Genomic DNA, 26,298 nt, shown 5'->3' with positions numbered 1-26,298 from the left:
TTACTGTTACTCAACTTTTCAACTGTTACTATTAAAATGATGAACTAAAATTAAATATTGTGGCTCTACTTTGCCATTACTGTACAATGTTTTACAAATTAACTAATTTTAACTAAACAAATAATCAAATACAATACTGAATGGAAATTAAAACAGTTGAATTTTCATTTTTAAAGGTATTTTACATGTGCAATTAATTGGTTAGTCAGCTTTACAGCATTACGGATGGGTGTCTCAACTGTACCTGGGTACTGTTCCAACTGTTGGAACAAAAAAGCTTCTTGTGTTTATGAGCTAATTGTGGCAAATATGACCTACTTATTGATGTTAATAATTATTAATATTTTAGTAGACAAGTAAAGGAAATTCTTTTCAGTTCCTAGTTTTGGTGTGATAACAGAAAAAGCAAAAAGTGTACAAACTGGACCTGGCCTACAACCCCATAACTATTAAAGAGACAAGATATCGTCTGATTTTTTATTATGAGCATAGGACTTACCTGAAGGAAAATGCCATATCTAAATGCAGGTAATACACATATCAATTGAGAGCAAACATTATGTTTACGTTGCTAAGAGTGGTTGCTAAGGGTGTTGTGTAGTGATACATAATCAGAATCAAGGACTGGAACAAACACTTATGAAAACACTTATGAAACAAAGAATTATTACCTTCAAAGGCTCGTGAGAATTAAATCAATTAACACTGACTGGTTGTTCATAAGACAACTTGTTAAAGATGGGTACACATCATTACCATTACATTAAAAAAATCACTACACATACACATAATTTTATTATAGTCCGTGATATTTCGTGTATTATGCATTTTATTAGATTGTCTGTGTAGCCTATGTGTAAACACACCTTTCAAAATAAATACATGTTCTATTTAGCCTATTTGTTATTTGTGATCTGCTTAAATTTGAAATGATGATCTCATCATTTAGTAACAGAGGGCTGTATATGCAATAAGAATAATATTTTCTCAAAATGTTATATCTCAAAAGTGCTAAAACAATCGACAACAGTTACATTCCTTAATGTACAACCTCATTTTAGCAAAACATCTCATCCACTCCATACAAAGCGATAAGGTATCTGCTACCTGATAGCAAGGCCCCGGTCGACAGAGAAGTTAAGCTCTAAGGTTGTTCAAAGCATTGCATAAATGATTGTGTAGATCGAAATCCCATTACCTGTGGAAGCAGTCTCCATGACAACAGGGAGCGGTTGCCGGTCGCTTTCGGGATGGCTGGAAAACTGTTTCCCTTCACTTGACTCGTCCTCCCAGTCTCTCATCTGCCTCTCCTCTCCCAAGTCATCACGCCGGGCGTTAGTGGTACTCCCAAAGCGATCAATCTCCTCAAAATCCCCCCCGCACCAGCTTCCCTCCGAACCTGCCTCCGGCTTCTCTGACATTTTTGAGCGCTCGTCTGTGTGCGATGCTTTTCAGAGAGACGCGGTCACAGACGGAAGAGAATCAGCCTAAACACTGTTCAACTCCTCGGATCTATCAGAAGTGATCTGGCAGAGGCTCGCGCTGCTGAAAATGGCTTGTTTAGTTGAGTGTTTCGGCGCTGACGTCACCGTGCCTCGAGCTCATAAGTGTGGCACAGTATTTAAACACACAGCTGGAAATGGGCATAAAATAAGGCTTTCGACACCTGGTAATAAATTAAGATGTGGAATTGTTCGAATCTTTTGAGCGAATAAGATTCAATTTCAAATAATTTTAAGTAAAAATATTGTGAGGCGACGCAACAACGTCTAAATTGGCTAAGTGGACCTGAGGGTTGCCGTTGTGTCCTAAAAGTTACATTCGACTGGTATTGCGTAGTCATGGGTCTTGTTAATTTTTTAAGGAAATAGTGTCATCTAGTGGTTTCAGAGATATTGTGCAGGAGGGGTATAATATTATAGTTGGGTAGTTTTAAAGGGAAAGTTCACCCCAAAATTTAAATTCTGTCATAATTTTCTCACAAGTTATTCCAAACTGAATTTCTTTGTTCTGCTGAACACAAAGGAAGATATTTGGAAGAATGTTTGTAACCAAGCAAATCTTGGCAGACATTGACTGTGTCCGAAAACCTAGGCAGCTGACTTGTTGCCTCGTTGCCTTATCAGACAATGGCTTGTAAGGCAGCGTTTGTGCATGAAGGCACCTCACAAAATAATTTCAGACAGACTTCTTAGGCAGTGTAACTGTTTACAGGAAAATAGAGAGAGCTTTGGTGAGAACTAAACAAATTTTAATTACTACATTAGTAATTTCTTGCTAGAAATTACATCAGAAGTGGAAAATGTTGGTAAAAAAACATTTACATTTACACACAAACTGACCAGCAAACGCAACTTTCGGACGCCATCTTTTTCCCCCCAGCTCAACTGTCACAGAATGGAACACACAGGATTGTGGGATATCAAAGGCAGCGAAGGATACATATATGCTGCCTTCAAAAATCGATCAGATGAAGGTATCTCAGGAGGCATGAATTGAAGCTAACATTAGATTCGGACATGCTTTGATGCCTTCTTACCTTGAAATTTGTCCTCCGAAGGCAGCATTTTCAGGTTTTGGACGCAGCCATTGACTACCATACTAATATTCTACAGGATATTCTAGTCTGGTCACAATTGAATGGAATGCTAGGATAGAAGAAACAACAGCAACAATAGCATACTCTTGGCCCTTCAGTCAGTCCAGCATGCAAATGAGAAGTGGATGCTGTTTTTTGTTGTTGTTTTTTTGAGAATCAGATAACTGCTTTCTTTTCACTTTCCCTCATGTCATTAAATGCCAGTGAAAAAATAAATAAATAAAAACTATTCATGACCCTGACTAGATTTACCTGACCACTTGACAGTCTATGTATGGATCTGTCTTCAAATTATGGAAAAATCCTTTGCATCTGAACTATAAGCGGAAACTAGAACATATAATAATGTTGCATAATTCTATTTTATATTGACATGATTTTTTCATTTATCCATAATGATTCACTATAGATATCTGTTTTCTCTGTCACAATTAGCAGAGTTATTTAATTCAGTATTGGCATAAGACAAATGTATATACCGATCAGGCGTAACATTATGACCACTGACAGGTGAAGTGAATAACACTGATGATCTCTTCATCACGGCACCTGTTAGTGGGTGGGATATATTAGGCAGCAAGTGAACATTTTATCCCCAAAGGTGATGTGTTAGAAGCAGAAAAAATTAGCAAGCATAAGGATTTGAGCGAGTTTGACAAGGGCCAAATTGTGATGGCTAGACGACTGGGTCAGAGCATCTCCAAAACTGCAGCTCTCGTAGGGTTCCCGGTCTGCAGTGTTCAGTATCCACTGCAGTGGTCCAAGGAAGGAACAGTGGTGAACCGGCGACAGGGTCATGGCTCATTGATGGACATGGGGAGCGAAGTCTGGCCCGTGTGGTCCGATCAAACAGACGAGCTACTGTAGCTCAAACTGCTTAAGACGTTAATGCTGGTTCTGATAGAAAGGTGTCAGAATACACAGTGCATCGCAGTCAGGGTGCCTATGCTGACCCCTGTCCACCGCCGAAAGTGCACATGAGTGTGGGCAGTGGCACGTGAGCATCAGAACCGGACCATGGAGCAATGGAAGAAGATGGCTTGGTCTGATGAATCATGTTTTCTAATACATCATGTGGATACCTGGGTGGGGAGCACATGACACCAGGATGTACTATAGGAAGAAGGCCCATGTATATACTGTATATTTAAAAACACTGGGTCTAACTAACACTAAAGGCATTGCATTTAGTAGTTGCCATCACATTGTCACCAGGTGGCATCAGCAACCCTTTGAAATAAAAACATGACAAGGTGGACTATTCATTTTTTGACCATTTTATTTATGTATTATGCCTTTCACATAATTTATTAATAGAAAGTTTATTATCATACATAGTTATACTTTTGTTGTTCAATGTAATTAATAATCACTTTTATATATATAGGCCCAGACACACACATTTAGTAGTTTCCATCACATTGTCACTAGGTGGCATCATCTACCCTTTAAAATAAAAACATGACAAGGTGGATTATTAAATACATGGAGCCTATACCAGTATAGTCAAAATAATAATTAGTGAAAATAGATGAATTTGTACAATTTAACTAATGTACAATGTTATTTATAGTTAATCATGCACAAATGCATTGACAAAAATACTGCATCTGTCATATATTTAATAAACACAAATAGCACTTAATAATATGGGAAGGTAAGCCATATGCATCTGTAATAATTACACTTTCATTTTCAATAATAAGTGCACTTTAATTTTTCTGCATTAGTGGGCTGCCTGTGGAAACTGCAGTGTGAGGAGTCAAGCCCTCTGATTTGCTCACCATTCTGATTATGCAGCCTTACATCAGTCGGAGCAGATGGACAATCAAGTGAGAGAGTACTAAATTAATTCACATATGCATGCCTGCACATATGCAGACTCAAGCTGAACATATCACTGAGCTACTGCTTTCCACTAATTTAAATTCAATTTGCATAAAGAGCATGAATAGTTCATCAGTTGCAGCAGTCCTCCATTTCTCTTGCACTTATTCCTCTTCTTCAGTGTTTTCTGTGCATGGATCATGAGCCTAATGTGAACGTTTATATCTATACGTTATGTATATAGAATAACCAGAGAGGAAGAGTGAACAGACACAGTACACAGTGCATATAATCTCTGCAATTTACAATTAAAACATCACAAAGTCAGCATTCCAGTGGAGGATATTATACAGGCAAAGTATAAAGTAGACCGGATCCAGAATTGTTTATCTGTTTGCGTTCAAGCTTTGCTATAAAATAACAATATGGTGTTTCACTGGTTCAGCAAAAGTGACAAGATATTAATTTGATAAAACTCTGATAGATTTCATTATATTTATCAATACCGACTTCTCAAAAGGGATGAAACACACTCCTCTTGATGTTCAAGTGGGAATTTGTGTTGTTTCAAAAATATGATTTTTCAACATAGCAACCATAAATTCTTGATATTTTTAGTCTTATATAATGGAAAGTTTCAAATCATAAAGAGGAACATTCTCAAGATTATAATTGGTATATTTATTAAACATTTTATACATTTAATTTTTGTGCATTTGTTTTCACTTCTGTGGTCTAAACTACAGACTTCAAATGCATTTATTAAAATATAAAATAATTTAATATCCAATTTTACATAACATTAAAATGTACCCTATACAAAATTGAGTTGGTTCATGAAAGACAGATTGTCTTTAGCAATCATTCTATCAGAGAAAGATAAGTAATAGCGGAAGTAAATAAAGACAAAGAACAAAAGGAGTTAATCCACAGAATTTATTGTCTTGTTGTTATCATCTTTACAGAGAAATAAACTGTCTGCTGCTGTCAACAGCAAGGTCAGCCGCCACTGCTCAAAGCATAGCTCATCAAAACTCTCTGTGTCAGATTAGAATTACAGCAAATAAGCAAGTGTAAAAATTAGGCCATGGATTTGTGTGTACCATTTCACTCGGACCATATTACAGAGAGGAGCTCAGTCAGTATTGATAATCCACAGTGTCTTTAGATTGTAATCTGTTGTTGGAATTAAGGACACTGGAAAGGACTCTTACACAGGAATAAGATCAAAAATGAACTTATGTCATTAAGTCTACTAGATTTAATATTGTAGTTGTTCATTTGGGTGATGTCCATTTGGTCTCGCCACAACAAAAAGAGCTTAGATGTCTCCTTTTGTTGTTTAAAACACATTTTGGAGCAAAAAAGAGGGGTCATGTGAAGATTGAATATGGAACATTAATCTCTAATCTTAATGTTAGTTTTGCAATAGCAAAACACTTTAAAATAATTGTTTTGGCGTTTTTTAACCACTGATCATCTTGATTTTAGTGATAAAAAATTTGTTTTTTTAATAAAATAAAGCATCTAATGTTGATCCTATACAGACAGGAATTGTTTGTTGTGAATTTTGGAGAGGACAGACAATTCAATAACAATAAATAATCATACATAATACGAAAACATTATAACTTCATATCTACAATGCAAAAGTAGTCATGAGACACATAAAGTGTAATTTTCTTTGTTGAACAAAAATAACAGTATTTTTAATGAAAGCTTTTCAGTGTGCAAACCGACAGCAATGTGACTCCTTTGTCCTTGAGAAAAGGTGGAGAGGAGAAAAGATGAAAGGGGGAGATTGACAATAACATTTCAATTACGGCTTGGCAAAGAACATGGCAACATCACAGGTGCAGTTTTCATGATCTAAATGAAAAGCAGAGCTTGGAAGCACAAGACTCACCAGACATAAAGAGATAAAGTTGGTAAAATATTGTATCATGTTATTGAATGTACTGAAAAATGACTTCAGTATTAATATTACTGTAATATTGCAGTGCTCGTATTCTTGCTAAACCCAGCTAACAGGGAACGTTCTCAGAACTTTGGCTAACGTTCTGCCAACATTCAACATTCTTCTAACGCTAATAGAATGTTTGTTCGAAGTTATCTGGTCTTTAATAACATACTCAAAACCGTATCACATGACATTCATCTAACATTTTTTGAATGTGTTTGAAAATGTGTTCAAAAATATTCCATAATGTTTACAAAATTATCAAATGTGACCCTGAACCACAAAACCATAAGTCATAAGTCGCACGGGTATATTTGTGGCAATAGCCAAAAATACAATGTTTGGGTCAAAATTATTTCTTTTAATAGATTTTTCTTTGATGCCAAACATCATTAGGATATTAAGTAAAGATCATGTTCCATGAAGATATTTTGTAAATTTCCTACCGTAAATAATAAAAAATGTATTATTTGTAGTAATATGCATTTCTAAGGACTTCATTTGGACAACTTTAAAGGCGATTTTCTCAATATTTCTATTTTTTTGCACCCTCAGATTCCAGATTTTCAAATAGTTGTATCTCGGCCAAAAAATGTACCCTTATGACTGGTATTGTGGTCCAGGGTCACGATTGGAATGTTCCCATAACCAAGAAAAAAGGTTTTTAAAGCATTTAAAACACTAGGGCTCGGTTTCACAAACTGGGTTTAGACTAAGCCTGGATTTCAATTAGCCTTGGTTCAATTAGGGCATTTAAGTAGCTTTATTTTAAAAGAGCCCTAAAAAAACTGAACTGGTGTGCATCTTGAGTCAAAACAATGGCACTGACACACAGTATTTTAAGATATCTCAGTGCAAGTTGCTTTCAGTTAAAACAGCTCAAACATGCATTTTAGTCTGGGACTAGCTTAAGCCTTTGTCTGTGAAACCAGGGGTAGATGATTTGAACGTTAAGAAAACGGAGGTAATAGACCAATTTGGAGTCGACGTCACTGTTATGCCATATTCTTTTTTAGGGCTATCTCACAATTTTGACTTTTTTCTTGCATTTCTTGCAAAAAGTCAGAATTGGGTGATATAAACCTAGCCTGGCTCCGCCTTCCTATGTACTTCCGATGAATTTTCATTTTCCTTCAGTACTCCGTCTGGGATTGCGGTATATTCTCTGGTTTTCTCCGGTCAAATTTTAACCGGTCCAATCAGAGGGAGTGGCTGAGAATGATGACGTTGATGTTGTGCGCTAGTTTGAGATGACAAACGTCACGACCAAACGTTAGCGGTTGGTTATGGCAGATCCAGAGTGGCTCTGGGCAGATCCAATAGTTTTAAACTTCAACAGAGTACCCGCCTTCAAGGAAGTTAACGCTTGTCAATTGAGAATGGCCAGACTCTCTGGTAGGACCAGGCTAACATAAACCTGCAATTCTGAAAGGAAAATGACAAAATATAGAGTTTATATCTTGCAATTCTGATATTTCTTCTTAGAATTGTGAAATATAAACTTGGAAATGCAAGAAAAAACATAAACTCAAAGTCACCTTTTTATTGTTTTATTAAGTGGCTTCCATAGAGTGCTAGTGCAGAACTGTCCCTTTTTGCCACCAGGTAGACTCCGCCCACAAAACACGCCATCGATGTTTGCAAACACCCAAATGGTCTAAACTCACCTAAAGGATTATTAGGAACACCATACTAATACTGTGTTTGACCCCCTTTCGCCTTCAGAACTGCCTTAATTCTACGTGGCATTGGTTCAACAAGGTGCTGAAAGCATTCTTTAGAAATATTGGCCCACATTGATAGGATAGCATCTTGCAGTTGATGGAGATTTGTGGGATGCCACCACATCCCAAAGATGCTCTATTGGGTTGAGATCTGGTGACTGTGGGGGCCATTTTAGTACAGTGAACTCATTGTCATATTCAAGAAACCAATTTGAAATGATTCGAGCTTTGTGACATGGAGCATTATCCTGCTGGAAGTAGCCATCAGAGGATGGGTACATGGTGGTCATAAAGGGATGGACATGGTCAGAAACAATGCTCAGGTAGGCCGTGGCATTTAAACGATGCCTAATTGGCACTAAGGGGCCTAAAGTGTGCAAAGAAAACATCCCCCACACCATTACACCACCACCACCAGCCTGCACAGTGGTAACATGGCATGATGGATCCATATTCTCAATCTGTTTACGCCAAATTCTGACTCTACCATCTGAATGTCTCAACAGAAATCGAGACTCATCAGACCATTTTGGTGAGCTCGTGCAAATTGTAGCCTTTTATGCAACCGCCTAAAGGTTATGCGTGTTGTGGCTTTACAAATGCTTTGCTGCATACCTCGGTTGTAACGAGTGGTTATTTCAGTCAAAGTTGCTTTTCTATCAGCTTGAATCAGTCGGCCCATTCTCCTCTGACCTCTAGCATCAACAAGGCATTTTCGCCCACAGGACTGCCGCATACTGGATGTTTTTCCCTTTTCACACCATTCTTTGTAAACCCTAGTAATGGTTGTCCGTGAAAATCCCAGTAACTGAGCAGATTGTGAAATACTCAGACCGGCCCGTCTGGCACCAACAACCATGCCACGCTCAAAATTGCTTAAATCACCTTTCTTTCCCATTCTGACATTCAGTTTGGAGTTCAGGAGATTGTCTTGACCAGGACCACACCCCTAAATGTATTGAAGCAACTGCCATGTGATTGGTTGATTAGATAATTGCATTAATGAGAAATTGAACAGGTGTTCCTAATAATCCTTTAGGTGAGTGTATATGTTTCATTGAGTTAAAGGTGCTGTATGTAAGAATGACAGCTAGTGTTTGAAATGGGTACTGCAGTCCAAATTCAAAATATTGTTTGCCTCGCCCCCTCCTCCTCAGACTCAACGCTCACACAAGCAACCGGAACGAGCACAAATGAAAATAGAAGGAGAGGAGACTTACACGCTGTACATTAGTTGATTTTTCCACATTTTAATGTGCTTCCGTTCATAGAGATTTTTAGATGGGTGCCGAGGCTTTTTAGGTCGGGTAGAATCTGCGATCTATGAACCAGTTTGATTGCTGGCTTCCATGACAGCAATACGCTGTTTTCCGTAAACTGGCAACCTGTGGTGTCGGAATACTATTGGGTAAACTGGCCACGATATTTCGCACAGACCAAAACAAAAACAGACATTCTGACATTTCAAAGTAAAATAACTGGCTGTAGCATTGTTTTTCAGAGAAAAATATCTGCAAACAAATTATTTTATGCTTTAGTACAGTCAAAAACTTCCATACAGCACCTTTAATCTGTATTGCATGTTTCAAATAAAGCATTGGCCTCTCTGCAACATACAGTAACAACTAATGGAATACTATGACGAATCCAGAGAAATAAACATATTTTTCCCTACTTTACATGGGTGCTGAATGCACGAGGACATAAAATGAGGGTCATTGTGAAACGGGTTTCACTGGGTTTCTCCTGTTTGCTTCAACCATGCTTTCTTTCGTTTCCCTGTTTTATGATCTCCTGAGACAAAAGAGTGATGACAGTAAACTGACTCGCTTGGTTGGCCTTACACATTGCCACTTTCATGGCAGCTGTTGTTGTTATTGTTTTAGACAACACTGTCCAAATACAAAGTCTGGAATTTGGAAAGAGGGTAGCGTTGCTGTGGCACATAATTTGCTCTGGATACCTCACCTGTGGTTGCGATTTGGCTGGCAGTCTGACAATTCATCCATCCCTTCCTCTGTCATTCATGACAATTCAAATGACATTCAAATCAACAACACACTGCCATTCTGTACATAACCTTCATACTTGTTTCATATCTGACATGTTTCAAATGGCATTTTTATAGTTCATTCCAGTGGATCTTACACCTGGTAGGTCGCAACCCAAAAATGTGTTGCAGCAGGTCTGTTCTGATAAAATGCAGCTAATTAAGATAACAAAAAAATAGATGTTTGTGCAGTGAATTATCGGCTGCCAAGAGCATGACACATTTACAATTTCAATGGAGGTTTAGAAACCAAATTTTCTCCTGTTCAGCCAATATTATGTTCATAATTTTGCATACCACTGGCTTATTACCGTCAAATTAATTACGATTCTAAGTGCATTTTGTGTCACTTTGACAATTTTGGTACTGTGTTGGGTCAACCACTTGATATTCAATGTAAAAAAAAGGGTCCTGAAGAAAAACCCGTTCTATCTCTACAGCCATAAAACATTTCAGCATAACTGTTTATATATACACTGCAGTGGAAAGGCCTGGCAATAGCTTAAGGGCCATATTTGTTTTGATATGTATTAAAAACAGTGCAATTCAGCACCGTGCCAATCTAGCTGGAGGTTCCCTCATTCAGGTCTAATGCATTTGGATATTTAGAGCGTGGAGCTACTTACCCTAAGTGCACACCGCATTATGAGCAACACACTTAAGTCAGCCAGCAGACAGCACTGTAAGAAGCTTTTAATTTGGATTTGGAGGCCTGTATGAATTATTTACCCTCAGTCATCATGAGCATTACAGTGGCTCCAGTCTTGTATATACCATGATACAAAAGCATGACGACACTTAAAGACAATATGACTATACATTCTGTGGAATAAGATTCCCTAAAACATGTCCTTTTCTATTGCTCTTGGACATGCCATTAACAGCTTGATTTCAGATGTGGATATTCTATTGTAGCTCTATTAACTGATGCCTATGTAAAAATGTTATTGATTATGACATGTGCTCACTCAATGCACCTTAAATGACCTGTCCTGAATAGCCAAAGTGCAATATCATTTCTGTTCAAATTCAAAACATTGTAGGCCTATATGTAGCCTAGACACTGTACACAGCACCAAGAATACATCTGAATAAAAGCACAATGTTCAGCTAAAAAAGAAAAAAGAGGCCAGAAGTCTCACAGGAAATAGCCTTCTTTTTTTAGCTGCAACACAAATAGCACAAAAAAGAGACAAATTGTGCTATTTGTGTTGCAGCTAAAAAAAGAAGGCTATTTCCTGTGAGACTTCTGATTTATTAGCCTAGCCGCTATAGGTAGCCTAAATAGAAAAATAACAAAGTGCAGTAAAATTGTTTGCGCTACAAACCAGTGAGTTGATTACGATAATGAATTAAAATAATATAACAAATACCAGTTTGCGATCACCTATCAAGCAGGATAATTAGCTGTTTTGTAGCAACAGCTAAGCCTTTCACAACCAGGATAGAATGTCCTCACCTGCCCTTGTGTTAAAAAGGTGGATAACACTTGAATGGTGTGGGTGTGAATAAAGGCCTTCTGAAGCGAAGCGATGCGTTTGTGTAAGAAAAATATCCATATTTAAGTCTTTACAAACTGTAATCTCTAACTTCCGCTAACTGTCGTACGCATGTTCACGAGAAACTGACGTTCCAGCGTATAGGACCCTCCAGTGAGAATATGCTAGTTTTAGCGAGACCCAATTTTTGTTTTGCTCTATCCTCGGCGCTTTCACTTTCGTCATAAAAAATGGCAGTCTCCCGTGCACGCGCGTACAGAGCCCCGTACATGACATGCAGTAAAAAACTAGTAGGCTAAATCGTGCGCACAATTTACTATTTCGTTCCCTCGATTTATAAAGCGTGCGCACGTTTTACTAATTCGTTCCCTCGATTTGCTAAATCATGCGTATGATTTATAAATTGAGGGAAAGAATTAGTAAATCGTGTGCCCGATTTAGCCATTTGAGGGAACGAATTAGTAAAACGTGCGCACGATTTATAAATAGAGGGAACGAAATAGTAAATCGTGCGCATGATTTATAAATCGAGGGAACGAAATAGTAACTAGTGCGAACGGTTTACTTTTTTTTCTTGCATGTCATGTGCGGGGCTCCGTACGTGTGTACGACAGTTAGCGGAAATTAAAGATTACAGTTTGTAAAGTTTATAGATCGATATTTTTCTTGGGCTACACAAACGCATCGCTTCGCTTCAAAAGGCCTTTATTCACAATGTACTATTGGCTAATTTTCATTTTTGGGTGAACTATCCTATTGTATTATATTATAAATATTATATATGAGCTAATAAGGTTAGCTACATGGTCATACAATTCAATGCCTTTTTGACTTTGAGACTTCTGACAAATGACAAATCTATTTTTTCATCATACAGTTCATAGGTTGTCAAATTTAATTTATCTCTATTAGTTAACGGCGCTATAGATTTACACGACAATGTGCTTGTTTGTATAAACATATAAAGACGATATTTAAGCATCTGCAGAAAAACTACTAAGCACATTTAAATGGACAGCAAGAGTTTCCCTTGTAACGGTCTCCCATTCTCATCAATGGATCTATTTCCAGCCCTCAATTGCGTGGCAGTGATGATGTAATAGCGAAAGCGGAACGCGCACTATCCGCAGCAGCATCCGGGTTCCGAACAAACCCATCCGCGCGGAGAGAGAGATGTTCTGAGCGAGAGGCTCCTGTAGCCCCCCCTCGGGAAAACAAAAACACCGGAGCCAGAAATGCCCCACCGCCCAGCTGCGGACAGCCTTAACAGGCTCATATGATGAGTTTCTTATGGTTATAATTTTTTATTATTCTTATTTTCGGAATCGCTCTCTGGCCGTTTTGACGTTAGTTTGCAGGCTAATTGGCTAGCCATCGATTGATGTGTGTTGTGGCTGTGAGCGCAGCGCTGTTTGCTATCCGGCCCAATATACTGACATTAAGGCTCTTACCCGCGGCTTTTGTGCCTCGGTGTTTCTTCATCCAGCAAAGCGCACGAAGAAACTGGGTAAGTGATATTATGGCACTCTGACGTACATAAAATGTAGGAGTTAGCCTCTTAATGCTATCTGGGCGTGCAGCAGTTTGCATATGCTGATAGGGGCAGTGGCTTCCTCAGTAAACACATCTCAGTTGTTTTATACAGGTTTGTTAATTTTGCTGCGTTGGCGTCTGAACGGATTATAAAAAGAAGTTTAAATGTAAACAAACGCCGGTTTGTAGGCAAATAAGTTTACTGCATTGATGTGATGATATAAACATTTACCTAAACAGTACTTGCTACTGGAAGCTTGCTGCACCTGTGGCTTATCGTATAAATTGTCATGCCATATCCATCACATGTTTGAACATGTCATTTTTTGTGTGTTTTGTATAAACGAGAGGCACTGTCATAATGAAGCACCTTTGACTCACTTGTTTTCTGGTTCTGTTTGTGTTAGAGCAACATAAGAAGAATGGGTTCGTTCTTAGACAAGCCAAAGATGGAGAAGCACAATGCTCACGGGGAGGGGAACAGCCTCCGCTATGGACTCGGCAGTATGCAGGGATGGCGTGTGGAGATGGAGGACGCACACACGGCTGTGATTGGGCTGCCTTATGGCCTCAGCCTGTGGTCCTTTTTCGCTGTTTATGATGGGCACGCAGGCTCTCAGGTGGCTCGTTACTGCTGTGAGCATCTGCTGGAACATATTACCAGCAACCCAGACTTTAGGCGGGGGTGCTTCGGAGGTGCGGATTTAGTTGGTGCCGAGCCCTCTGTGGAGAGTGTGAAGTGTGGGATCCGCACAGGCTTCCTGCAAATCGACGAGCACATGCGGGCCATGTCCGAACGCAAGCACGGGGCGGACCGCAGTGGCTCCACGGCGGTGGGTGTGATGATTTCCCCTCATCACTTCTATTTCATCAACTGCGGTGACTCCAGAGCCTTGCTGAGCCGCAAGGGTCGCGTTCACTTCTTCACCCAGGACCACAAGCCGAGTAACCCTCTGGAAAAGGAGAGAATCCAGAACGCAGGCGGTTCTGTTATGATCCAGAGGGTCAACGGCTCCCTCGCCGTCTCCCGTGCTCTCGGCGACTTCGACTATAAGTGCGTGCATGGGAAAGGCCCCACTGAGCAGCTGGTGTCCCCGGAGCCAGAAGTGTATGAGATCGAGCGCTCTGAGGCTGAGGATGAATTTGTGGTGCTGGCCTGCGATGGTATTTGGGACGTCATGGCCAACGAAGAACTGTGTGATTTCGTGCGCTCACGCTTGGAAGTGACAGACGACCTGGAGAGAGTGTGTAATGAGATTGTGGACACCTGTTTGTACAAGGTAAGTTGGATTTTTACCTGCATCTATTAAAGGATTAGTTCACTTCAGAATGATAATTTACTCACCCCCATCTCATCCAAGATGTTCATGTCTTTCTTTCTTCAGTGGAAAAGAAATTAAGTTTTTTGAGGAAAACATTCCAGGATTTTTCTCCATATTATAGACTTCCATGGCAACCAAAATGTTGAAGGTCCAAATCAATGCAGTTTCAAAGCGCTTCGATGGGCTTCAGAGACTCTGCGTGATCCCAGATGAGGAATGGGGTCTTTATCTAGCAAAACAATCGGTCATTTTCACTTAAAAAAAAAAATTTAATATACTTTTTAACCTAAATTGTTCATCTTGTGCTGCTCTGTGAGGTGCTAAGGATTGCACAATCATGTCGGAAAGGTCTTGGTAGACGTAGGCAGAAGTACTGCCCCCGTGTTTACAAAGCGCACGTGTGCGAAGACTAATGGTGCGTTCACACTGGACGCGATTCGCGCAAGTGATATACATGTTAAGTCAATGCAGAGACGCGAAATGGCATTCTGCGGCGTGAAGGACGCGAATTGAGCGTTTTGAATGCGCGAATCGCTCAAGTTGAAAAATCTGAACTTTGACGGATATTTCGCGCCGAGTTAACCAATCAGGAGCTTGCTCTAGTAGTGACAACAATGAGGAGAAAATCTGTATATTAATATCTGGTTCAGACAATATGATTATCACTGTGATAACATTAAATGACATGAAACACAACCCAGTCTCTTTTTGTTAAATGCAAGTTTATGTATGATCAATAATACAAGAGTATAAGTAATGTATAACAAGCTATACATGAAATAAAGCAAACAATTCAGTCAAACATTCAAAGTCAGTGCTAGTAGGCTAACGTTACAACTGCAACGTACAGTTATAGCCTAAAAATATAAAATAATGAAACTTATCTTTTCCCTCAGCCTAAACGATTTGCCAGGGAACAAATTATAGATCCATGAGACCAAAGATCGGCCGTTACAAGACGAATTATAGCTCGAGACACCACAGAGACATCAGAGCCAGCGGCAGACGGCAGAAGGACTAGCCAAGGAAAGGTTGCCCTCGCCGGCTTTGACGAGCGCTGAGCGCCGCTGTCCGCTGGAGCTCACAACTCCGAAAACGGCAGATAAAATGTTAAAATAGGCACTCTTTATATAAATAAACCACAGATTTGAGCTTTAAACAACTACATTATCGACTGAAAAAGTCTTAAAACTACGTTTTGTCACACATTAACAGTAGATTTTGACCAAAAAAAGACATGTAAACACAGCCCATGTCAGCCATTTCTCAACGAGCCGGCTGGCAGAAGCCCCGCCCATGACGCGAATTCTTGTCTGTTGTGCAGTGAATGTCACGCGCGATTTGCGCGAATTTCACGCGCGATTGAAGCGAGTAAACACAAAATGTTCAAGCGTCCACCTTCGCGCGATTAGGGTTGGGAATCGTGAGAAATTTTCCGGTTCCGGTTCCGGTTTCGGTTCCGCCTAACGATTCCGGTTCCGATTCCGGTTCCATTAAAATTATTACACAAATAGTGGTAAAGGAAAAAGGCACAATACGCAACTCAAACAATCCATTTTGTGTTTATTACTTGCTCTAAAATTAATTTACAGGTTGGCAATGTCAAAAAAGTCCTGTACTGTACATATATTACAGTACTAATTAAGCCATTCTTGCAACACATTGTTTTTCAAATGAACACCTCTGAAATTGTCTTATTACATTTTATCTCTCTGTCTCTGAATAAAACCAAGTTATAAATTATATTTATTAGTTATATTTATTAATTAGTTGTATATTAATTTAATAGTAATTCAGTTATTCAGTGAACTTGTAAATAATAAATTGCAATTCAGCATTACAAAGGTAATTGTGCCTAAACGCTTACCTAAACCATGGTGACTCAACGGTTGACATACATATATATATATATATATAGGCCTTACACTATAAATCTGGTATAAGCCCTGAGGCACTCTGTGTTGTAGCAAATGTTTTGTCAAATTGCTAGTGCAGCCTCCTTTGCATGTTATTAACTTTTCACATTTTGCTTCATTATCATTCATTCTTTGGAAATGAATCCATACTTGTGACTTTCTCTTCGCCATGCTGGTGGTCAACGAGAAAATATCTGACGCAAAACCGTAAATGTGTAGCGCGAGGGCTTTCAGGCTGAACTGCTGCACTCCTGGAAGCGGCAGGCAACGTAATTAATATTCATGAGGAGGTGAGCCAGGGTTGCCAGGTTTTCACAACAAAACCCGCACAATTGCACAATCGCTTCAACCCGCGGACATGAAACACAGCCCGCGGCAACAGTGGAAAACGGGAAAGCGGGAAAACCACGGACTTGGCAACACTGGCTGTCACTCGCTATGAAAGGATACGCTTCCAGCGCTTCGCACACACATTGCACCAGAACCGTTTTCGGAACCGAAACTTAGGAATTTCGCGCGGTTCTGGTATTTTTCAAAAATCAGTTTCGGTTCTGAATAAGAACCGGTTCTCGGTTCCCAACCCTACGCGCGATTAGCGTCCGGTGTGGACGCCACATAATACAAACGCCCTTTAGCAAAAAAAAAGTTAAAACAACGATGTTGGACAATTTTGAAGTTGAAGATGGAGTGTTTTTTGGTAAAGGCTGTTTGTATTAGTCCTCGCACGTTCGCTTGGGGTGGTACTTCCGCCTACGTCTTGCGTGACCTTTACGACGTGATTGCACAATTCTTTGCACATCGCAGAGCAGCGCAAGAGGAGCAATATAGGTTAAAAAGTATATTAATTAAAAAAAATTTTTTTTACATGACCGGTTGTTTTGCTAGATAAGACCCTCTGAAGCCTTTCGATGCGCTTCAACATTTTGGTTGCTATGAAAGTCTGATAGGGAGAAAAATGCTGGAATGTTTTCCTCAAAAAACTTTTCTTTTCGACTGAAGAAAGAAAGACATGAACACCTTGGATGAGATGGGCGTGGGAAAAATATCAGGAAAAGGTTTTTTTTTTTTTTTTTTTTTTTTTTTTTTTTTTTTTTCTCTCTCTCTCTCGTTCATCTTCGGAACACAAATTAAGATATTTTTTTTTTAAATCCGATGGCTCAGTGAGGCCTCCATAGAGACCAAAGCAATTTACACTCTCAAGATCCATTAATGTACTAAAAATATATTTTAATCAGTCCAATGTGAGTACAGTGGTTTAATATTAATATTATAAAGCGACGATAATATTTTTGGTGCGCCAAAAAAAACGAAATAATGACTTGTATAGTGATAACCGATTTAAAAAAACTGCTGCATGAAGCTTTGGAGCGTATCGAATCAGCGGCTCGGAGCACCAAAGTCACGTGATTTCAGCAGTTTGGTGGTTTGACACGCGATCCGAATCATGATTCATAACGGTTCGAATTTTCATGAATCTGTGTTTTTAAATCGGTTATCACTATATAAGTAGGTTTTTTTTTTTTTTTTTTCGCACCTAAAATAGGATCGTCTCTTTATAATATTAATATTTAACCACTGTACTCACATGGACGGAAACGGAAGCGTGTTCGCTTGACGAGTGAAAACCAATGAGGTTCATTCTCATTTGTTACTCAGAACGTTTGAGCTTCCGCAAAAACCAATGAGGTTCATAATATATGAGGAACCTCATTGGTTATATAATATAATATAAGTGCTGTCAAATCGATTAATCGCATCCAAAATAAAGGTTTGTTTACATAAAATATGTGTATATTGTGTATAATTATGTATATTTGAGTACACACACATACATGTATATATTTAAGAAATATTTGCATGTATATAATGTACGGTATGTTAATATAATTTATATTATATACAAATATAAATATTTTATATATGAATATAACAATTTTTTCTTAAATGTATACATGCATGTGTGTGTATTTTATTTATGTATATATATATATATATAATATAATATATAAATATAAATATATATATATATCATTTAATAATTATACACAGTACACACATATATTATTTAAACACACTTTTATTTGGAACACGATTAATCGATTTGACAGAACTAAGGATCTATAATATGTGTAAACTCGTGTCACATGTATTCAAAGTGTAAGGAAAATGCTATTATTACTTGACATTTTTAAAGTCATCTAACTTGATTGTTCCTTGTTTTTGCTTGTTTATCAACAGGGTAGTCGAGACAACATGAGTGTGGTGCTGGTATGTTTTCCTGGTGCCCCAAAAGTCAACCCAGAAGCCGTGAAGCGAGAGGCTGAGCTAGATAAGTACCTGCAGAACAGAGAGGGCGGAGCATGTAAAAAGGCGAATAAATAAAATGTATTGCAAAGACGGAAGAGAGAGAGAGTTATAGAAAGTGAGCATTCTTACTTAATTAGGTGAGTTTGTTAGATGGCAGTTTACGCTTGCCACTTAAATATACGTTACAGTTAACGTAAAGTTTCCAATTAACGAATCCCCATATTGGAGAGGAAAGACTCACTGGTACTGTATTAGCACAGTTAGGACTATTCAGGATCAATTTGACCAGAGAGAAACACAACAGTGTGAATTTGAGCTTGTCTTGATAATTAGAGGCCTTTGATTATTTATTGCCAATATTGAAAAGCACTCACACAATTTAGCCGTAGCCTGTAGCTTTACCAGAGGTTTTATTGTGGTGCATCTAAACATCCTCCGCTCCAGTGCGTATTACACGTCTGTATTGGCGTATTATTAGCTACTAAGTGATGGTAAGTGCAATTGTAGATTAGGAAAAAGGAATGACAAAACCCAACATTTGGTTCTGCACTTTGTCATTAAACGCTGCTATGCTTAAAGGCATCTTCTATTAATAAGAGAGAGACCAAATTTGAGATCTCAGTTAGAATACAGTATGTTTACGTGTTCGAACAGAATTAATACAAAGTGTAGTTTTGCGTTCTATTTGTGACGGTTTGTTCTTCGGATAGTTGTATTCATCCTCTCGTACGAGCATGTGTTTCAGTCTGGCACCCGTTTCATTTGCATCTTTCTGAAAAGGCGTTCTAGATGAGAGTGAATGTCAGGCCTCCACTGCTGATTACCTGCAATTGTAGCTGACACTCCTGCACATGGCCTGATGGTGCAGTTCTGTGTCTACAGCGGTGGCCATGAGCATTTTAATCTGCATGATTCCTGTTCTGTAATATGGAACATTGTTGCCTTAGTCCTAATTTACAGCGACTACCTTGATTAGAATCGATAGGTAGGTTAGCACTTGGTACCCAACTCCAACTGCTTGGAAGAGTAATACTAAATCCAATGGACACATGGTACTGAACGCATGCACAGTACCGATAGCACGATACGTTGTGTACACCTCCTGCATGTACGCTACATTAAGAAAAAAAAACAGGGAAAGATCTTATTTAGAGTTAAGTTAGTCTGACTGAAGTTTTATACTTTGTACAGTATACATTTGTAACCCCTGAGGACCAGCTTCCGTGTGAACCGAACATAGTATTTGAAAGATTATGTCGATGTTTTACAATCCTCTCCGAGTTGTTTACTAATTGTTGCCTCAAAGTGACACTTTGTCAATCCTCTGGTTTGTCTTTATAACTATTAAGACAAAATTATGTAGTTTAATTATGTTGGAAATTTTAGGTCCATAGTGTGGTATTAAGCCCGTCAGCACTTTCCGATATGTAGTTCCTTGTTGGTACAATGGTTTAATATTTATAGTACAATAATGGTAAAACCCTACAAGATTTATCTTTCTTTTTCTGTACCTACGATCGTGCAAAGGTTTCATTTAATGTTGTTGAACCCCTTGGACTTGTCCTAACATGGTGCGACGCATCAAGAATTCGGCCCCGTCCACACAGAGACACGTTTAGCATGCGTAAAAATTTTGTATCGTACCAGCGTTCATGTGGATCCGCCGTTTTGGGAGCCTGAAAACGATATTTTTTGAAACCGGGTCCCAGAGTGGATAAATCTGAAACCGACACCCTTGCGTTTTCGTGTATACTGCCAATCCATATATTTTGTGAAACGGTGATGTCGTCACACCACGTCCCACGTTTCTTGAGACGAGGGGAAAAAAAGATTGGATAGGGAAAGCTCTGGCTTCGTGTGGATGTGGTCTAAAACACCAAGCAATTTGTCCATCCTTTAAAATCGAAAATGTTTTCATCATTTACTCAACCTGATGTTGTTCCAAGCTCATAGAAACTTGTTTAACGTGTTGGATCTGATTGAGTTTGATAAGAGAAAAATTGTAAAACATTTCAAAAATTTGGAGTAAATGATGACAATTCTCTTTTTTTGGTAGAACTAAAAAGGGTAGGGATGCACTGATATTAAAAATTTGTCCGATACCGATAATTCTTTATATATGAAAACCGATATATTGGTCGCTAAATCAAAATTTTATATAATTTGAGAGCCTGATAACAAAAACAAAAGTCTCACCACTAAAGGCCATGTCCCAAGCATACAATTATAATGTTCGCATTGTAATTTTATGTAGCCTATATGACTGCAAGTAGGGCTGTGCGATATTGAAGAAAAATTCGATATTCGATATGCGATACGAAATTGCTTTAAGTGTGTAAAATCTATTTCTTTCCCCAACTGATATCATTCACTTAAAGCATAACCCCGACTGTGTTTACATGAATATTCATCAAGACAGCCATTGTGACACAACTGTGTGTGTATTTGACAGTTCGAGTGTGTAACAAGACACGAAAAAAAGAACGGCTTGTGCGCAAGTTTCGGTGTGTGAGTCAGACAGCGCGAGACTGCAAGGAGTTGTTTTTCGCAAGTTATTGCGTTTAATAACTCTTTTTAACGTCAAGCAAGTCACATAAGTAACAGTCATGTGCTCAGTCTATTCTCTGCTATATTGATCAACCTAAAATGTACACTTTTCACAGCGTTGAAGTAGTCTATTAAAATCATTCAGATATTGCGTGCCCTTGCGATATGCATATTGCGACATGTACATTTGCGATATTTCGGTAATTTCGATGTATTGCGCAGCCCTACTGCACAGGTTGCACTTAAATGTATTTTCCTTTTTGTGGTGATTTCCATCATATTTCGGGGAATTCAAAACCATCATGGTGTCTCAGCTGAAGATATCGTCCAAATGTTCTTATTGGGCCGATAATGATAACATTAAAATGGACATTTATCGGCCGATGCCGATATATTGCGCATCCCTACAACACAATCAATCACAAAACTCAGCCAATCAGAACATTTCCCACCGTTTACTCTCTCGCTTTGTCATAGAATATGTTCTGATTCTGCCTTCCTCAACCCGTTTCTCCTCATCGGTGGTTGATGTTTAATATACATGAACTAGATATACTTGAGTAGTAGTCAGTCTAGTGAAGTTTGAGCGTGGACGAGGCGACCGGCACAGAAAAAGTACCACGCTTTTGACCAATTGTAGTGTTTTATCACTTCGCACCTGGTTAGGACACGGAATAAGAACAGAAACCGAACTGGATTGGTTAAGGATGGGGTGTTCTTTTATCTTCTCTAAATTTCCCCTTAGAGCCGAACGATCCCAAATGTTTTGAGCATGACTTTATGTATTACCAGATTATATATTTAAGCTTTTAAGATGTTTTTAACTGAATGAAAAAACATAGTGTGCCTGCTCTGAGAGAACTCTTGAGATTTAAATGATTGTAGGTCATTCCTGTACCATATCCATTTCATTTAGCCTGGTTTGCTGTTGTATCCTCCTCACTGTTTGACATGGCTTGACACACCTGCCGATAATCCACTTTATTAAATTAGCCTTAATTATTTTCTTCCATAATAGCACATCTGAGATCTCTATGCTTTGATGAGACATGTCACGTGTTTATATACCTACAAAGAGTGACTAGAGGTCCTTCTGGGAGAGCTTTTAATTGTGCCTACGAGTGAGTCTATGGCCAGCTGTAGCATTTAAATGAACTTTCTAAGTCTTTTGAGGTGGTTTTGTTTGTTTGTTTTGTAGCATTATAGTCCAGTCCAGCCCACTCATGCATGATTTAAGCATAATTGCATTGGTTGGCCCCTTCCAAAAAGTGCCATGCGAGTGATTCAAACCATTCACCTGAGATTATCGCAAAGCACAACCCAAACCCCCAATGAGTCAAAAATTGGGTGTGGGACTCTTAGTGGAAATATTGCCTTACTGAAAAACAAAGCAGGCGTTAAATGGGTCATAAAGTATTGTAAAAGACATTGCCTTGATTTCTAACACTGTAGCACCATGAAATTGAGATGTAGTTGACATTTTCTTTCCCTATACAAGACTGTCCTTCTACAAAGTTCATTGGATTTTCAGTGCAGCAACCAACTGCGAATAAAGTAGGCCTTTGTAACACAGGATCATTTCCAAATGTATATTCTGGAGTGTTAATCTAGGGCAAACAGAGCCCGCTCATTGTCTTATATTTGCGCTGTGTTGTGCTGTTGGTCCCTGTGTGTCACTTCTGTCTTTACCTCTCAGGTCCAAACTGACAAGCAACAGAGGACACTATTTATTTGAATTATTTATTGTCTTTATAGTATTTTACCTCTTTTGAATGATACTGTCCATGCATTCCATTTTATTTAGCCAAATAAGCACTACTAATGCAATGAAAAGCTTATATTCTTTTTTTCCTTGTATTTATTGTTCTACATCCGTGTCATAAGTAGTCCATGTGAACTGAAAGTTATGGCAGTTAAAAATGCATCATGTCTTGGGTTCATCTACACAAAGTAGTTTCTTCTCATGATGTTCACGCTTTTCACTATTCTGTCAGAGAATCGGTCCAAGGTTGACGGTGTGTAAGGGTTACAATCTATGATCGGTCCTTTCTTAACCCAGCAGACTGTTTGTGTCTGTGTTTGTTCAATTTTACCTCTCAGAAGGTAACCGTTTTATAAAGCTCATTTTGAAAGATTTTTCAAATACAATTTCATAGAAAAGTATTTCAATATTAGAGGGTGAGCACCCAGTATTTTCTTTCTTTAGTTTTTATTTTTGTACATTAGCACCCGGGTATTAGCAATGTAGACAAACTGTGATCTTGTCATTCTTGGCTGTCAAAGATGATTCAAATAAAATTATTTACGGAAACCCTGAATTTGTGTTTTTATTTATTTATTTATTTTTTTTATTCCGAGAAATCTGTTATTCAGTTAAATTGTATGAAAATGAATGTGTGGTAACCATGTTTTTAGTAAATTTGCTTTAACATACTGTTTTTAATGGGAAAAAATGCGGCCGGTCTGAGGGGTAATGGACGTGTGAAATGATCTGTCACTCTCAGTCCAAATCTGTACATTATTCTTACATTCTAAGGATTTTTTGGTGAAAATTATAGTTAAAAAAAAGGCAGCTGTGACTTGCCAGAACTTAAAATTAAGTAGCAACATTTTAAGTTTTACAGACTTAAATTTACAGTAAAAATTTTATATTTGATTAACTGAAAGTCTTAATGAACCAATTTTTTTAAATCTTTTTTTTAAATATAATTTTCTGACAGCCATCTTTAAAACATGGGTGGTAAAGAGAGCCACATGATGAATCAAAATTAATCATAAGTAAATACAGGTAAATACAAAGTTCTGTCATGATACTCTAGATGGTGCATGCATGTCCTTAACTCAATCTGTTTGCTATCACATCATTCTCTATAGGACACAGCTGATTGGTTCCTGCTGTATCAGTAGCCAATGAGCTCGCTGCTCAACCCTCCACCTTCCCCAGCTCCACCTGTATAGATCTGCTTCCGGTAATTCATGTATGCTTTATTGTACGGCAGCAGCATGTCTTACTTGCTCATTATTTGCCGTCCTTCGGATGAGACGTTAAACCGAGGTGGTCATTAAAAATCCCAGGATGTCCTTCGATAAAGAGTAGGGGTGTAACCCTGGCATCCTGGCCAAATTTGCCCATTGGCCTCTGTCCATCATGGCCTCCTAATCATCCCCATATATACCGATTGGCTTCATCACTCTGTCTCCTCTCCACCAATAAGATGGTGTGTGGTGGGCGTTCTGGCGCAATATGGCTGCCGTCGCATCATCCAGGTGGATGCTACACATTGGTGGTGGTTGAGGATATTCCCCCTTCCATGTAAAGCTCTTTGAGTGCCTAGAAAAGATAAATGTAACAAATTATGAATTAATTATTATAATTATAGCAGCGTGTCGTGTATGTATTGGCAGTAGTAAATCCCGTACTTGCTCTGCAGCAGCAGCGCAGCAGATCTATTCCACCAAAATCAAACATCAACATTATCCATTACCATGTCAAACTCTCTGGGAGTTGTCATGACAGAAATACTAATATATAGAAGCCACACTAATACAAAACACCACCAACAACACTAAACTAATGCAATAAACATTTAACCACAAGATGTAACATAAACCCTAATGTACATCCATACAGTAGAGTGGGGGGCAGTGATGATGTCAAATCCCGGAAGACTAATTGGCCACTGGTTCCACCGAGATTTTACTATGGGGTTTTTCATTTTATGAGTAAAATAAGGTCTGTGGTAAACATAACTTGATGATACTTGAACGTTTTGCTCTACAGCGTAAATTACACCCATATTGAAAATGTGGATTTTGAAGCAGTTATTTTTATTTAAAAAAACGTATAAGTAACTGGATAAGAATGTGTGCAGTTTACATTGTAGAACAAAACGTCTCAAGTTATGTTTACCATTTATGTTAATTAGTCTTACAGTTTTTGATGTCATTCCTGCCCCACTCCATTATATGTTTTATTATAAGAATTTTGTTCTTTTTTACTCAAAAAACTGTACATTTAACAGTATTTGTAAGTGCATTTTTAAGAAAATTTGGGTAACAGTTTATTTTACAGTGTCCTTGCTACATGTGTAAGGGATAATCCATGGCTAGCTGTGCATTAAAGGACGACGTGTTTTTTTATTTTTATTTTAATGCACAACGTGAAGGCAAAGAACGCCCAACGGGAAACGGAGTTACGAGCCGTCAATTTTACCCTTCCGGTCAAATATTGTGCTGCAAACATCAATAACAGCTTTAAAGGGTTAGTTCACCCAAAAATAAAAATTCTGTCATTAATTACTTACCCTCAAGTCGTTCTACACCCGTGAGACCTCCGTTCATCTTCGGAACACAAATGAAGATATTTTAGTTGAAATCCGATGGCTCAGAAAGGCCTCCATTGGCACAATGCACTTTACACTCTCAAGACCCTTAAAAGGTACTAAAGACGTCGTTACAAAGTCCATCTCACTACAGTGGTTCTACAATAACTTTATGAAGCGACGAGAATAGTTTTAGTGCGCAAAAAAAACATAAATAACGACTTATATAGTGATGACCGATTTCAAAACACTGCATCATGAAGCTTCGAAGCGTTACGAATCAGTGAGTCGATTCAGCGGTTTGGAGCGCCAAAGTCACGTGATTTCAGCAGTTTGCCGGTTTGACACGCGATCCGAATCATGATTCGACTCGCTGATTCATAACGCTTCGAAGCTTCATGATGCCTTGTTTTGAAAACGGTCATCACTATATAAGTCGTTATTTAGGGGGTTTTTTGCGCACAAAAACTATTCTCGTCGCTTCATAAAGTTATTGTAGAACCACTATAGTGAGATGGACTTTGTAATGACGTCTTTAGTACCTTTTATGGGTCTTGAGAGTGTTAAGTACATTGTGCCAATGGAGGCCTTTCTGAGCCATCGGATTTACACTAAAATATCTTTATTTGTGTTCTGAAGATGAATGGAGGTCTTATGGGTGTGGAACGACATGAGGGTAAGTAATTCATGAC

The 26,298-nt window shown here is 38.5% G+C and overlaps 2 protein-coding genes across 2 annotated transcripts in view; one reads left to right on the top strand and one right to left on the bottom strand.

Annotated features, from left to right (window-relative positions):
• The window catches only part of rtn1b (reticulon 1b), a 57,494-nt gene extending 55,667 nt beyond the window's left edge, over positions 1–1,827 (bottom strand). Inside the window, exon 1 of the mRNA XM_079831385.1 lies at positions 1,199–1,827. Within this exon, the coding sequence (XP_079687511.1) occupies positions 1,199–1,421 (223 nt within the window). The 5' untranslated portion in view covers positions 1,422–1,827. The remainder of the gene's footprint in view (positions 1–1,198) is intronic.
• A 10,977-nt stretch (positions 1,828–12,804) lies between these two features.
• ppm1ab (protein phosphatase, Mg2+/Mn2+ dependent, 1Ab) lies at positions 12,805–23,600 on the top strand. Its single transcript, XM_079831002.1, has 3 exons — positions 12,805–13,166; positions 13,600–14,472; positions 18,669–23,600. The coding sequence occupies exons 1-3, from the start codon at positions 13,041–13,043 to the stop codon at positions 18,810–18,812; spliced, it is 1,143 nt and encodes a 380-aa protein (XP_079687128.1). The 5' UTR covers positions 12,805–13,040; the 3' UTR covers positions 18,813–23,600.
• Positions 23,601–26,298: the final 2,698 nt, after the last annotated feature.

The sequence above is a fragment of the Gobio gobio genome (genome assembly GCF_949357685.1).
Source record: "Gobio gobio genome assembly, chromosome: 12".
NCBI lineage: Eukaryota > Metazoa > Chordata > Actinopteri > Cypriniformes > Gobionidae > Gobio > Gobio gobio.
The sequence above is the reverse complement of the archived record's forward strand: the minus strand, read 5'-3'. Positions and strand labels throughout refer to the sequence as shown.

Coding starts and splice junctions, on each gene's coding strand:
- ppm1ab (XM_079831002.1), top strand. CDS start 13,041: ATGTGTGTTGTGGCTGTGAGCGCAGCGCTGTTTGCTATCCGGCCCAAT. Junction 13,167..13,599: donor AAAGCGCACGAAGAAACTGG/GTAAGTGATATT, acceptor TGTTTGTGTTAG/AGCAACATAAGAAGAATGGG. Junction 14,473..18,668: donor TGGACACCTGTTTGTACAAG/GTAAGTTGGATT, acceptor GTTTATCAACAG/GGTAGTCGAGACAACATGAG.